At 35.8% G+C, this 15726-nt stretch overlaps 1 protein-coding gene across 11 annotated transcripts in view; it reads left to right on the forward strand.

The window, feature by feature from the left end:
- ERC1 (ELKS/RAB6-interacting/CAST family member 1) overlaps nt 1-15726 on the forward strand; it is a 547045-nt gene that overhangs the window by 201924 nt on the left and 329395 nt on the right. For 9 of the 11 annotated variants that reach the window (XM_046012301.1, XM_046012300.1, XM_046012305.1 and 6 more), the window contains one exon: nt 2890-2901. The exons of the other annotated variants lie outside the window; for them this stretch is intronic. In XM_046012301.1, the coding sequence (XP_045868257.1) occupies nt 2890-2901 (12 nt within the window). The remainder of the gene's footprint in view (nt 1-2889; nt 2902-15726) is intronic. 11 annotated transcript variants of the gene reach the window in all.

The following is a 15726-nucleotide window of genomic DNA, read 5'->3' on the forward strand; positions in this document are numbered from 1 at the left end:
TATTTTTTACTCATTTCTTCTATATGTTTGTAATGTGTTTACAGTTGTACCTATACTTTTCCTTCTGTAATAGTATAGGTAAATTCGTATCTATAAAGTATTTTTATATAATTTAAAATAATCCTGTTGGATTATTTTTTGATCTGTAGGTTAGATAGAGGTATAGATAACCTCCTACCTCTTTTGTCACAATGAAATACCAATTGTAACTTTTATTTTTACATTTTAACATCTCTGAATCTGGGATATATGTGCAAATAGTGGCACCGCATAGTTTAATTAGTATAGTTTTTTTTTCATCTTAGTGATACATAAAGTAGTGGTACATCTTCTGTCCTTGGTGAATTGATATTGAAGATGAATGCAAAGAGAGTGAATAAAAGTGTTTCAGAGAATGTGGAAGTGGAAGAAAATATTTACAGATTAACTTTATTTTCTGATGTACCCCATTTTAAATGTGTGTTTAACCAAATGTATATATTTACTATAATAATGAGATTTTTTATTATCCTACCTGCTTCTGTTTATTTATTTATATAGGATGACCTAAAATTTTTTGGGGCCATTTTATTGGGAAAATGGGCTTTATGTTTGTGATTGCTTCATATTGGTTTCACAGTATATTTAGCCATCTGTACAGTATAACCTAAAAATGTAAACCTACATATTTAATCTTCATACTTACAAATTTTTTTGGTAAAGAAATGCCAAATTGATACTCAGCTTAAGGTCTTCAGATATCTTCTGTTAAAAATTTAGTTAAGCTGTATATAGCTTTGGCATAAACTCATATACAATTATGAGGAAAATATTTCCTTAAAGAATTTCCTTTCTTTTAAATTCATGATTATGTATCTTTGACCCATGAAGTTCAGTTTCAGAAAATGTGGTCTTCGTGTAGTTTGAGTAAAAGAGAAGTGACTGCTGCTGGAGAGGTTGTGTGTTCTTGCTTGAGGGAGAATGGGCCGTGTTTTTTAAAAAAAAAAGAAAAAAAAAGGAAAGAAATATACTAAGAATATGATAACTGAAGATGACTGGTTCTTTATCTGATCCTGCTTGCTTCAGCTTGCTTTCTGAGGAAGCTGCTTGTTTCTTCCTTCTTCCTCCTTGATGAATTTCACTGATTTTATTTAATAGAAGAATAAATCACACAGCTTTGCATAGTCAATTCTATTAGATCATTTTTCCAAAATTTCTTGTGGGCACAGCACCTTGTAATTTGTTAGTACAGTCTTTATAGGAATTTTTGTTTAGTGGTTACCTTAAGTTTTTACATAAAGGGACAAACATTAGAATTCTATAGAATTATTCTATATGCATATTTTTTCTTCCATATCAATTTCCCAAGAGCTGTAGGTTGATGTCAAAGTGAATTATGACTCATGAACAATGAAATAGGTAAAAAGTTGCTCACTGTTGATAGGAGTAAGCTTAATTTTTTTCCTGGTGGATTTACCCAAGTCTTATTTAAAGCCTTGCAACCATAGGAAATTTTAGTTAGTGTCATTGTTGATCTAAAATTATTCTGATTTATTGTGTCATAACCAACAAAGATAGAAAAGATACTTGTGAACAGCCATTTAGAGATTGTCCTATTTTTGGATTTGAACATTGTCTGCATTCTCTACTGTGTTAAATATGCCAAAGATGCATGCATTCATTTTATACATTCCCTTTAGGAATCTGTAAGCATCACAGAACATATAAAATATGCCCAGGGAGATGTCAGCAGACCCACGTTTTTATCCTGGATCTGCCACTTACACATTGTGTGGTTGTGAGGAAGTCATTTTTATTCTCTGTTTTTCATTTCTCTTTATCTTATAGAATTGGAATAATAAATTTTGTCATCCTTACCTTTCATTATTTTCACAATGACTTTTAAAAACCCTGGTTTTAAATACTGAAACATTAGAAAACATTAAAGTACAAATTGAAATGGTGCTTGCATTCAAGAAATAAACCTTTTGTTTTAGATTCTGAAAGGAAAATTTAGATCCTAAAGATGATCTGGATGGCACTAGCACTAGAAGTCTAAGTATTTGGAGGATAATACTAACTTCAGTGAAATTGATTAATTTTTAAAAGGGAAAAACTGCCTGTTGTTATAAAAAGCAATAATGAACCACCAGGGCTTCATGCTATGTAGGAATATTGAGCATGGCAACTTTGCATCTCTAAGTGCTGAGCTCTGTTAGAAATGGAGTGATGTTTATAGAGCTGTATAGTCTTGTTCATTATTGCTTTTAGATTGCACCATTTCAGGTAGATTTTGGTAGATTTGGAATGAGCAAAAAAATTAGATTCTAATTAGGAAAAAGTTACTGTTTTCACATTTGGGATCATTTCAAGTTCTTCCTCATCATTTAGAATTCTGTGTTCCACAGAGTGATTGAATCTCTTGATGTTTTTCTGCTTTTGTTGTGGATAAGTTGGATCCCAGAAATGGAGTTGGGGGTGTATAAAGAAGTAGTCAGTTATAAGGTGGGTATGTATAAAATTAAGATGATTGAAGTTGTGAAATCACAGTTAACTACTTAAATGTGAAGGGGGAGGTGTTGACCTTCTCATTTTTTCTTTTGTGTTTAATAAATTGTTTCTTCCCCCTGCTTCAAGAAATGGTAAATTTTAAACAAAAATTTTCCTTGAAATATATTACGGTACAATGGTGTAATCTAATATGAAAACACACTGTTGAGAGTTGAAAATCTGAAATTACTAATTTTTAGTGCCTGTGCAGAATCTGTGTTACGCCCTTACCTTCTCTAATCCTGTGCTTTTATGTTTTGTCTGTGTCTATGAATAACATTATTTCCTGAATATTGTCCTTATTAATTCTTCCTAACTTTCTCTTTCACATTTCCTTCCTGGATTTGCTGTTTTCTTCAGTCTCACTTCAAGGTCAGTATGCTTGTACTAAAACAAAGATTAAGAGCATGGTATACTAACATTGTCTTGAGCTTTATTTAATGAGGAACTGAAACAATAACACTTACCCCAGGAAAGATATGTCTAGAAATCTAGTTAGGAGTACATAAAATGTCAGAAGTTTTAGGTTTACCAAAAGAGTGGATTCAAAGTTATGTGCTTCAAAAGACAAAGTAGTCAGAAAGCAAGATTCAGACTGAGCAGGTTTTGACTGAGAGCGAAATAAAGATGAAAGGAGTCACCAGGGGAATGAGAAGAAAAAATGTTTTAATTTAAATTTCATCAAAGCCATAGAAAATGCAGCATGAATGTTGGAGGGAAAATTGCTATAGTCTGTGAATTTTTAGAAGAATCTTAAAATTATTTTATATACACAATCCTTTACACCCTTGAAATTTTGGTTTTGTTTTGTGATTCTGCTGAATGGTAGAACAAGAGATAATCGAAACAGTCGGTGCCACTTCGATTTATAAGTACCAGAGGCACTACAGTAGAATCTTTACATAGTTCATTTCAGTTGCTCTTCACCAGCAAGTATCTAGAGAGATTTATCATTTCCACTGTTCAGGTGAATAGTATAAATTCTGAGCCCATTAAGTAATTTGTCCATCTTTATTAGGAACAGAAACAAACACTACACAGTTGGAAGCCTGAATTTTTTAAAATATTTTATTTATTCATTTGACAGACAGAGATCACAAGTAGGCAGAGAGAGAGGAGGAAGCAGGCTTCCTGCTGAGCAGAGAGCCTGATGTGGGGCTTAATCCCAGGACCCTGGGATCATGACCTGAGCTGAAGGCAGAGGCTTTAACCCGCTGAACCAGCCAGGCGCCCCCTGAATTTTTTTTTTTAAGAGGGAGGGGGAAGGACAAAGGGAGAGAGAGAGAATCCCAAGGAGGTTCCACACCCAGTGTGGAGCCTAGTGGGTTTCGATCTAACAACCCTGAGACCATGACCTGAGTCAAAATCAAGTCAGACACTTACTTGACTGAGCCACCCAGGTGCCCCAGAAACCTGAATTTTAGAAGTTACCTCTTTTGCATGTGAGCATGGAAATGTAAATGAAGGCATGAGAATTTCTGATGTGGTTTCAAAAATGATATGGTTAACACCATATGCACTTTACCTGGCTGCTGTTTTCTAATAGTAATGGCATCATATAAATTACTGTTTATAAAAGCAGTTGTCTTCTTTGAGTCTCACAGATAGTGTGTGGGTTACACAGGACAGATTATCATTCTGATGAGCAACAAAGATTAGGGAACGTGATTTCTCCAGGGTCAACCAACTAGTAAGTGGTGGAATTAGATTTGAAGCCAGATCTTCTCATTTCAACCTCAGGACTTTATGTATTCTCTGTACTCTATAGTCAGAATTAGAGTATGAGCTATAGAGTCCCAGATAGGTTGAATCTTCTTAGGTAGATTTTTATCTGTGGTGTTTTCATCTGTAAAATTGCGATAATTATCTAATTTAAAGAGTTGTCAACACTGAGTGAGTTCATATAAATAGAACAGCATCTGGTACAGGGTAAACATTCAATAGGTAGAGCTATTATGATACTCCTTTTTGCCTTTTCATGGAGTCCTGTTGGATCTAGCATATGATAGTATGATAGTATGGTGTGATATATATTTCAGGTTCTTTAAAATACTATACTGTTCTTACTGATTCTTACCACGGTTAGTAGAAAGTGCAAAGTAGAATCTCAGGGCAAAGTTGTGTATCTGTAGAAAATGTGAAAAGGAGACATATTCCTTCTGTAATGATATTTTAAGACTCCACTTATCTTTTTAGGTGCTACATTTCTATTATAGATAGATAAGAAGTTGAGGCGTTTTAGGAAAAAGGTTCTCTTTCCCATTTCTACACCCTGGTATTTCTTCTCATTGTTTAAATTGATGACCTAAGCTGATATTTCTGAAAAAGTCCCCTTACCTTTGACTTATTTAAGAATAAAGCAGTTTGGGGGCACCTTGTTGGCTCAGTTGTTAAGCATCTGCCTTTCTGCTCAGGTCATGATCTCGGCGTCCTAGGATCCAGCCCTGCATCAGGCTAAAAAAAGCTCCGTGGGGAGCCTGCTTCCTCCTCTCTCTCTGCCTCTCTGCCTACTTGTGATCTCTGCCTGTCAAATAAATAAATAAAATCTTAAAAAACCAAAAAACAAAATTAGCCCTTCTTTCATACTTATACTGATCTAATTTTTGAAGAAGAAGCGTCTTCATCAGATTTAAACTGTCCCCTTCCTTTTCTCTTAGCAGGTAACTTCCCATCCTTTGCCTGGTAAATAGAGCTTTAGGGTATCCATAGTCCTGGGTTAATGTTTTCACTCATGTTCATCTTCTTTTGTTTTGGTGAAATTCATGTTCCAGCTCTTTTCCAAGGCCAAATTTTCCTATCTTCTTTTATTCCTTCCCTCTTCTCAGTTTTAAAACGGAGTTTTAAAACTTGCTCCATAAGTGAAGTTCTCCTCCTTATTTCTATTCTCTTCCTTTCCACAGATTTTCACAAATGTAAAGCATATACTAGTTTCCCCCATCCTTAAAAAGAAACAGAAGTAATCCTTCTTAGTATCTTTTCCTTGGCCTCAGTTCAATACAGCATCTTATTTTTACCTTTTTTTTCCTACTGACTTGCACAGTTTCTGGAAAAAATCATTTATGTTTCCTGCCTCCACTTTCCACACTTGTATTTCTTTTCCAAATGTAATCTGGACTCTTTTCTCGCTGCGGTGCTAAGATGGCTTCAGTGATAGGCCATTGCCAAATTTGGTAACTTTGTCTGTCTTGGGCCTATTGACCTTTCTGGGGTGTTAGATATTATTGATTATCTCTTTTCTTTTAGAAAGTTGTCTTTTGTCATTTATGTGACATTGTTTTCTACTAGCTCTCTTAACACCTCCTTGACATTTTTCAGTCTATCTTGCTTTTCTTTCTTTCTTTCGTCCTCTTCCTCCTCCTCCTCCTCCTCCTCCTTCAAAGATTTTACATGTTCATTTGAGAGAGAGAGGGACAGAGGGAGAAGAGACTCCCCACTGAGTAGGCTGAGCAGGAAGGCTGGCTGATGCAGGGCAGATCCCAGGGTCCTGGGATCTTGACCTGAGCTGAAGGTAGACTCTTAACCAATTGAGCCACCCAGACACCCCTGCTTTTCTCCCTTTTACATGTTCCTTAACTTGGGCTTTCTCATAGCCTTGTAAAAAAATTCATTTTTGTTTACATTATTGGTTACCTGTCTTATTACTACCAAAGTCTCAGTTTTATTTATTTTGTTTTGTTGAAGTTTTTATGGAACTTCTGTTTCAAACCGTACTTACTACAGAACAAATCCTACATTGTTTGCACTAAAAGTAGCAAGCACAAATACTGCATTTAAACAGTGATTTTCCCATTTTCTACTGTGAATGTTTTCTCCACATACTTTAGTAAAGCAGTGTGGGTACCACTTAAGTAATTCCAAGTGTTGGTACAGTCTGAACACAGTTCAGCTTTAGTAACAAAATACCATGAAGGCTTGTGTTTGGAGAACTTTGATCTCTAACTTAAACATCAAGTGGACATATTTTTACGGGGACGTTTTAGCACTTTTGCCTTTTGTATGACATGTTTTGATCTAAATCTCTCTAAATAAAACCCTCCCCCAGAAGAATTTGTCTGTGGAAGTCATTGTTGTATGCATAATTCTCTGAGTTACAAATTGTGCTAATTATCATATTGTTAGGTGGTACATTTTTGTAGTTTTTACTCTAGTAATAAATGCCATTAAACTATGCTCACTTCTTTTTTTTTTATTTTTTTTTAAGATTTTTTATTTATTTATTTGACAGAGAGAGATCACAAGTAGGCAGAGAGGCAGGCAGAGAGAGAATGAGAGGGAAGCAGGCTCCTCGTGGAGCAGAGAGCCCGATGCGGGACTCGATCCCAGGACCCTGAGATCATGACCTGAGCCGAAGGCAGCGGCTTAAACCACTGAGCCACTCACTTCTAAATAAGTTTATTTTCCAAGGAATACAAAATAAAACAGGTTTTGTTTTTCCATTGGCAAAGATCGTTTTGGTTGTGGTGTGTAAAAAAAGTCTTTCTTAGCTTCAGGTTGGAATTTAGTGCAGTAATTTTTTCTGTACAGAAGCATTTCACCATTTTAATTGTGGTCTTGCCAAGTCCAATTGAGCAGGTCCTTAAGAGAGTATTAATAGTTTAAGATTGGATTGGATATTTGGATAACTTCATTATGGGACCTTGGGCAAGATACTTAACTCTTAAGTGTTTGTTTTAACCACCTGTTTTGTGTTAATAGTGACACTTAAGCGTAGTGTTTGTTTTTTAAGCATTTCTGGTTTGGACAGATTTATTTGTTTTCTCTTCTCCTCTCTCGTTCTCTCTCATTTTCCTCTGTCCTTGTTTCCATTTAGAACAAAGCAGAGAGATTTTTATTTAGAGTGATGAGTCAGTGAGCCATTTCTCTGATTGCATATCTTAAGAGGTTTTTTTTTTCATTATTGTCTGATACTAAGCTCTAAGACCTCGTAAGGTAACCTTTACAAAAAGAGGTGTAACTATATATTGAAGGCTTCATTCTTTTCTTTTTTGTTTTTTGCTGAACTGTTCAAGATTTTGTAGGCCCAAAAGCATTTCTGACCTTGTTTGATCTGTTTACGAGGAGTTTGATTCATAGACAAGAATTTTTAAATCTAGGAGAATGATCTGTTTTCAGCTGCATTTTTTGTTCCTACCTGTCATTCTTTTGGCTTTCTTAAACAGCATTATTTTTCAAGAATGTATCTCCTTATTTTTTTTTTCCTTTCAAGCAATACTGTATTGCCTAGTCTTTTTGTAATGGGTTACGCAAGCACAGTGTAGCCAGACCTCCATTAACTAACTTCTCCTGAAATATAGTGTTATAGTGTTATTATTTTGAATTATTCATTGGTAGAAAAAAATGTATGAACACATCTTGTCCTGATCTACCTGACTATTCTGCTGAAAAGTATTGAGGTTTGTGCCATCATGCATTGAGAAGTGGTAAATGTAGTTTTTCTTAATACAGCTGTAGACAATTACCTGGCATTCTGGAAACATGAGCTAAAGATGGCAAATTCAATAGCAAAGGGAAGAAAGTCTAAATTTACAGTTAGTTGAAATTTGAATTTGTATATGGTTGCCAGATTTAGCAAATACACATATGAGATACCAGTTAAATTTGTAAACAATGAGTACTTTTTTAGTATTAATGTGTTGTAAATACCAGGGCATACTTATACTAAAACATTGTCATATATCTGAAATATAAATTTGAAAGGACTTTCAGTATTTTATCTGACAAACATCATTCCCCCCAATTTCATTCTTTATCTTATTTCATATCATAACAATGGTATGAAGTGGATGATATTTTCCTGTTTTACAGGTGAGAGAATTGAGGTTCAGTGGAGTTAGTGGACTTACTCAGCGTCATTGCTACAATATGGCAGAGTCTTTAGTATAAATTCTCTCTGATTTCATGTTTACCGCATACTTTAATTTTCTTGTTTCCTGTTTTGTATATCCTTGTGAGGTCCAGATGCAATCTATAGATTATAATATGTTTTAAATATATGTTTTTACCTCCTCGGAGTATGGAGGTCAGAAGTTGGATTAATTGTGTTATCCTTTGGTGAAAATTGCCACTCTTACCATTTCTAGCCTGCTGTATGAGAGACTCCTTCAGTAGTGATGGGATTATTTCCAGGTGTTCCCCTGATGATTCATACAACACTTACAGCTTTGTTCAAGAAAAGCTCCACAATAATTATATTTTAGATAGTGTGATTTGTTTGGTAAGGTTAATTTAGAACCATGCTTCTCAAATTTTAATGGCGTACAAATTATATTGGAGTTTGTTAAAATGGTGTTCTGATGTGTGGGTTTGGATAGGGTTTGGGCTTTTTACATTTCTAACAGCTCTCAGTGTCGATGATGCTGATTTGCAGAGGTTGCTTTGATTGCAAGACTTTAGAACACTGGCTATCAATGAACAGTTTTGGAATTGATTTTTTTTTTAAGATTTTAATTTATTTATTTGACAGAGAGAGAGATCACAAGTAGGCAGAGGGGCAGGCAGAGAAAGAAGAGGAAGCAGGCTCCCTGCTGAGCAGAAGGCCCGATGCGGGGCTCGATCCCAGGACCCTGAGATCATGACCTGAGCGGAAGGCAGAGGCTTTAACCCACTGAGCCACCCAGGCGCCCCTTGAATTGATTTTTATCTTTTAAAAAAATTTTTCACATTTAACATTATCCCTCTTGATTTCTCTATATCCGCTCATATTTGAACTTACAAGAATCCATTCTCCATTGATTTCAAGGTTGTAATGCCACCTTTTGCCTCTGTTAAAGATCCTCTGGGGTGTCATACTGGCATGGGTACAGAGACAAGTGAAACTCTTCAGGATACTAGAGCAAAAATATTGTTTTCATTAGCACCTGTTACCTGGTCATTTATATGTATAAAAACATGTTGAGTGGTATAATGGAGTAACAGAATTGAGAATGGAGCCAGGGGGAAAGGCGTGGGTCACAAAACTTCAGGACAGTTGGCTGGCTTGGGTATGGGTCACACTTTTGCAGAAACCTTCCTTCCAACCTCCAGTTTCTATTATCTGTGTGACTTCGAGGTCTCAGAATTTGAGATTGTAGACTAGGAGATAAAGATGAGGAAATCAGGGCTCTAAATGGGCAGCTATATGGTGATTTGGTGGTGTTTGGTTGGAGTGTTTATGTTGGTCTTTGTCAGTGAGGATGATACAAGTCTAATGAAATGGAAGAACTTGACCTTTGTCATATACAGGAAGAAATGTATCTGCTCAAATTTTCTTCACTTATTTTTCTTAAGATAGAATTATTTTGTTTCTGTTTTGCTTGGGATATTTATCCCCACTGGCCGCAAAAGACATTGTTAAGATGTTGTTGCTAGCTCTTTGGTCTAGGTATTAACCATTTCAGTGTTAGTTATGAGTTTCTAAATTAAAAAATCACTTAAGTTATTTAACTATTTTGAAAGTGGTAGCAAAAATTATTAACTTCGTATGTGATCTTTTAATTGAGATGTAAAAAGGAGAGTTCTTTGCAGATGACTTTCTTTTTTTTAAAGATTTTATTTTTATTTATTTATTTGACAGAGAGAAATCACAAGAGAGGCAGGCAGAGAGAGAGGGAGAAGCAGGCTCCCCGCTGAGCAGAGAGCCCGATGCGGGACTCGATCCCAGGACCCTGAGATCATGACCTGAGCTGAAGGCAGCGGCTTAACCCACTGAGCCACCCAGGCGCCCTGCAGATGACTTTCTAAGGGAGCTAAAAGCAAGGAATAATAGGTTTAGAGAAGTGGTCATGATTTAGTTTGGCGATAATAAAAAAAGCATAAAATGTGTTGTGAGAGGAAGAGTCAGCACAGGCTATCCTTACCTGATTTAAGGGAGGCTTTATACTTTAGTATAAAGTATATTATTAGCTTGTCTGTTCTCATTACTAGTTCAGTTATCAGTGTAACTTCAGGGCAAAGTCAAATTGATCCTTTTTTGCATTATTATAAAAGATATCTAACTGTCCCTCTCTCCCCCAAATTATGATTTCCCTTCAGTGTGTTTTCCTAAATTTTGGAAATCTGATTGTATCACTTCCCTATATAAAGTCTTACACATTTGGGATAAACTAACAATTCCTTGCTTAGTGTAACATAATTATTTGATTTTTGTTTATTTTAGCTTCCTTTTTCTCTGTTCTCCATGAATTTTATTTAAAAAGTTTAAAGATTATTTATTTATTTATTTATTTAGAGCATGCACAGAAGCAGGAGAGAGACAGAGGGAGAAGGAGAGAGAGAATCTTTATCTTTTTAAAGATTTTTTGTTTATTTATTTGAGAGAGAGCAGAGCAAGGAAGAACATGAATGGCACAAGGAGAGGGAGAAGCAGGCTCCCTACTGAGCAGGGAGCCCAATGTAGGGCTCCATCCCAGAACGCTGGGATCATGACTTGAGCCAAAGGCAGCTGCTTAACTGACTGAGCCACCCAGGTACCCCGAGGTAATGTCTTATAAGATGCAGAATTATTCCTGACTCTTTCTGCCTGAAGCCTTTGGCTCCTTTTTTGGTCTGTCCACATAAAGTTAAAACTTAAAATGTCTTACGTTTATTTAGTTTCTAATAGTTTGCAGTACACTTTCACATCTACCATCCCGTGTAAACGAATAGATAAATGTATGGAAGAACTAAAGGCTTATTTTTTTACACTCACTTTAAGTGGAGGGAAAGTGTAATTTTTAAAAGGCAGACCTGCATAGAAATGCTCCCAGCTTTAGGGTGAAGCTTATTTTCTGAAGAGTTCAGTTGAGAAAAATGAAATGAGTCAATATGAGAATGCCAAAATATGCTGTTCTTCTGGAAACTGGAAAAAAAGACTAAAGGATGAAATTTCTTCAGAACAGAGGAAGCCATGGAAGGTAACAACTCTATAAAGCTATAGCTTTCCACTTTCACTTACTGTGTATGTATCATGTAAGCCATATTAGTCAGTATTTGGTTTCAGATATGTTACCAAATAATCATTTTTTGCTTACAATTAGACTGGTAAAGTATATGATATTTGTAGTTAGAGAGCCCTACAGTTGAGTACCATTTCTGTGATGTGTAAAACTGTGATTTGGGCTAATTACTAAATTTTATTGAGGGTTTGGGCTTTATTATCTATAAAGTGGAATTAATAAAATCTCATGAAAGTGTTTTGAATAAGGTGACAAAAGAGATGATGTGATGATAAACATTAAGGTGCTTGGTATATGATGAAAAACTTATAAAGGTGGTTATTATTTTACTTATCTAACACAGTGCTTGACTTAACATTCAAACATAGAATGTTCAGTCACACACAAACCCACCTAGCCCTTCCCACCACCTGCAAAATAGGTGAACATCTTCCGTAATTCTGTAATTCTCTGCAGGTTAATGTATGGGGAATTTAGGATTTAAATTTATGTATTAAAATATAATAAGATAGATAAATGTGTTTATGTGCATGTGTGCATGTGACAATGAATGTCACTAGCTTTTTGCCATGTGCCAAATCCTATGCTATGCATTTTTCATACATTCCACATAACAACTCTATATCACAAATTAAAAAACAAAAAGCCCTGAAACTTAAAAAGAGCATTTGATCACGTAGGTAATGAATAGTAAACCAATATTTGACCCAGAGCTCTCCAATCCTAATCATTATATTCTCATCAGGGGCTCTCACAGCCCCAGGGACCTTGAACATGTTTTGAGATTTATGAGTTTACTATGCTGATGTTATGATTTTGTATTTTCGTTTCAGTGACAATCTAAAACACAATTTATGTACATATTTTGGATCATCTGGGTGAAATCCTATAACTAACACATTTATCCATATTCACTCAATTCGTGGTTATGATCTCCTTGTTATTAAGTATTACTCCTGTAATTGCTATGGACCAATGGGGAAAGAAGGAGGCTTTTATTTCAGGCAAAGTTCAAATGATGTTATGATGCGCTGTAGGAAGCAAACTTGTCTTTACCACTGTGACGAAGGAAAGTTTGGGGACAGTTTAATCTTCTTATGAGTCAAAAGCACTTGGACCATAGTAGTAAGTACCATATGTGCATTGTGAGCAGTGATTCGCCTGCATCTTAAATCAGTATTGGCAATTTGAATTCCACTGTATATTTTAGTTTTTCTTGTATTTCATCTATAAGTCTAGAATTAATATTTGTGTATTTCAAGTAATATAATTTATGAACAGAGAATCTAGAACATATTTTCCTTTACACATTATGCTATAATATATCATACTTAGCTCAGGTGTAGACCCTTCAATCATGGGGATGAAGCAGTTCTGCTCGCGGGGAGTGCTGGAAAGCTTTGCCAGGATGCTACCATTTCCACTTCATCTTAAAGGATGAGTACTTGTATGCTAGGCAGAGATAGGGTAATGACATTAAGACATCTGAAGAGCCCAAAACAAAAACACTCCAAAACAAAAAACTTAACTTCAGGAGGAAATAGAAATATAGACATATGAATAGAAATGTAGATGATCGTTAAGGGCCTTTGGTGCTAATTAAGGGAGTTTAGATTTTATTATGCGGTCACTGTGTCTCTAACAAAAGTGAAACACAGGAATGTAAACTGAACTTTTATAATTCACTTGTGGCACACTGAATTTTTATGAATTAAATCATGTTTGTGTATAGTCGGAACTCTATTGGTTAAAGACCCCTTGGAAGAGGAATTTAAATGTTTTTGTAATGAAAATACAATGTAAAATTTCAGATTTATAAGTTACAGTTTTTATTTATTTTTGCCTCCCTTTCTTCCTTTAGCCCATCGTTTACTAATGAAATCAGAACTTTAAACTTGATTCTTTCCCTTCATTTCAGTGGAATGCTTTAGTGATTAATAGTCTTCTACCCAATTGATTTAATAATTTTCATTGAATTTTACCCAAAATTTATGAAGAAAACTACTTAGTGAGTTTGCTGATCCCTAGCTTTTATTTGCACCAGAGAAAAACTGTTAGCATTATCTACTCAATATATCTGCTTTTTATTAATGTTGTATTAATGCTTTGATTCCCATAGTAGCCTCCAGCTGTTCTCCATGTGCATGTTGCAGAGAAATGTCCAAGTTAAATTAGTTTTTAAGCTGAGCCCTGTGAAACCAAGTAAAAAAGTATGAATGGTGTCCTCTTTCTGCACACCAAGCTTGGTTTACTGTTTTGTGGTGTGATTAAACTGGCATTCACAGCGCTCATCATTGGCAGAGCCTTGAGGCAATGAAAATAAATGACTTTAATATCTACAGAGCACTTTTGAGATGGAAAGAGGGAAACAAGAGAGCAGGAAGTAAAAAGCTGTATGTGTTCCTTTGTTCTGTTTGTGCTAGAATGTTACTTTTCCTTGGTCATGAGGCTTCTAGGTCATGAGGCCTCCTAGGTCTGACTTCCACCAAGAAGGGTTGTATCTGGTTGAATCTGTGAGGCCTGAGGCGTAGAAACAAAAATATGAAAGGGAGAAGAAAATTAAATAAAGTAGGAGTGTTGGGGAAGAAGAATAAAATTGAAGAGGGAAGAATAAAATTGAAAAGAAAAAATAGAGGTGAGGCTTGAGGATATATATGTTTATTTCTCTTAGTACCAAAATTTTGCTCAAAAGTCTAAGGTAGGGGGCACCTAGGTGGCTCAGTGGGTTACGTCTCTGCCTTCGGCTCCAGTCATGATCCCAAGGTCCTGGGATCGAGCCCCGTATTGGGCTCTCTGCTCAGCTGGGAGCCTGCTTCTCTGTCTCTCTCTGCCTGCTTGTGATCTCTCTCTCTCTCTCTCTCTGTCAAATAAATAAGTAAAATCTTAAAAAAAAAACAAGTCTAAGGTTATATGTCTTATTTTAGACAATGATAGAAATTAAGATAATGCATAAAATAAATGGGTGCTCTCCATAAAATGCTTGTGCTTTCTTGTGTCATTATCAGTAAATTAAGAGTCTCATGCTCTACCGACTGAGCTAGCCGGGCTCATTATCAGTAAATTAAGGAAAAATCCAGAGTGAGCAACACAGACCCAGCTTTTTTTAAAGAATGAAAACAAATGACAGTATAATTATTTTGCCACAGATCCCAAAAGTCAAGTCATTATTTTAAGGCAGGAATTTTCTTTCATTTTCTGTTTCTCTATCACATATTCAGATTTCTTGGCACAATACAACCCTAGCATTGTGTCATATTCCTGGTCTGGTTTTTTGGGACTTTATAAATTGATTTTGAATACACCAACAGTGCTGGGTTCTTATCTTCATAGAATTTGGGTAACAGGCATCAACTGTTGGAGTAAAAAACTTCACAAGTTATACCGAGATGTGAGAATGGGTTCTCTCGTTTTCTTTTCCTCTCTTTTGGTATCATTCTAAGCAGGGTCTTTTCTTAGACTTGGGGGATTGTGTGCTTGTTCTGGCCAGCATAAAACTTCTCTCTTTCCTTTCCTGTGTATTTAAGTATGAGGAGATGATGGTTATCTGTTGGAATCCTGCCTGTCGGCTGAGTGCTGCTGCAAGATACAGTGCAGCCCTGACTGCCACTGCACTGAGATCCTGAATAGAACTTGTGAGAAAAAGACACACAACTGTCCTGACAGGTCTCGATTCAGATTTATGGCTCCATATTTCAAATGTGTTCCCAATTATACAGGCAATTCTAATGTAAATGCCTATTAAATTTGATTTTACATTTCCAGAGATAATTATATCCTACTCTCTCTTCTCTTGTCAAATCTACAAAATCCCTCCCCTCTCCCCCTACCTCACAGCTGCTGACTTCACTTCATATTACAGTGAGAAAAATCCAAATCAGATACTACTCACCGCATCTTCCCAGCATTAAATCTACCAGTTTATGTGCATCTGTACTGGTGTGTTTTGCATGTTCTTTTACAGTGGTGTCACTGTTCTAAGTTCAGCACTACCACTTTTTCTCTTAATCCTATACTAGTCCTCCAGTTCAAGGATGGTGCTTTCCTTTATTTTAGAAAATTTGCTCTCTCCTAGTGCATTATTTAAGCATACTTTAACATTTCCACCCTCCGTCTTTGAAAGTCCTTCCCTTGACATGATAGTCCTTTCTAGCTGGCTCTCCCTCTCTCTCTTTCCCTGCTCAGTAAATCTTGTTAAAAAATTGACTGTATATAATTGCTCTCAGCGTTTTCTCACCTTCTTCAAGTTCATCAAGTCAGGCTTCTGTTTTATTTATTTTTTTAAACT

This window comes from Meles meles, chromosome 7 (genome assembly GCF_922984935.1).
Source record: "Meles meles chromosome 7, mMelMel3.1 paternal haplotype, whole genome shotgun sequence".
NCBI classification, from domain to species: domain Eukaryota; kingdom Metazoa; phylum Chordata; class Mammalia; order Carnivora; family Mustelidae; genus Meles; species Meles meles.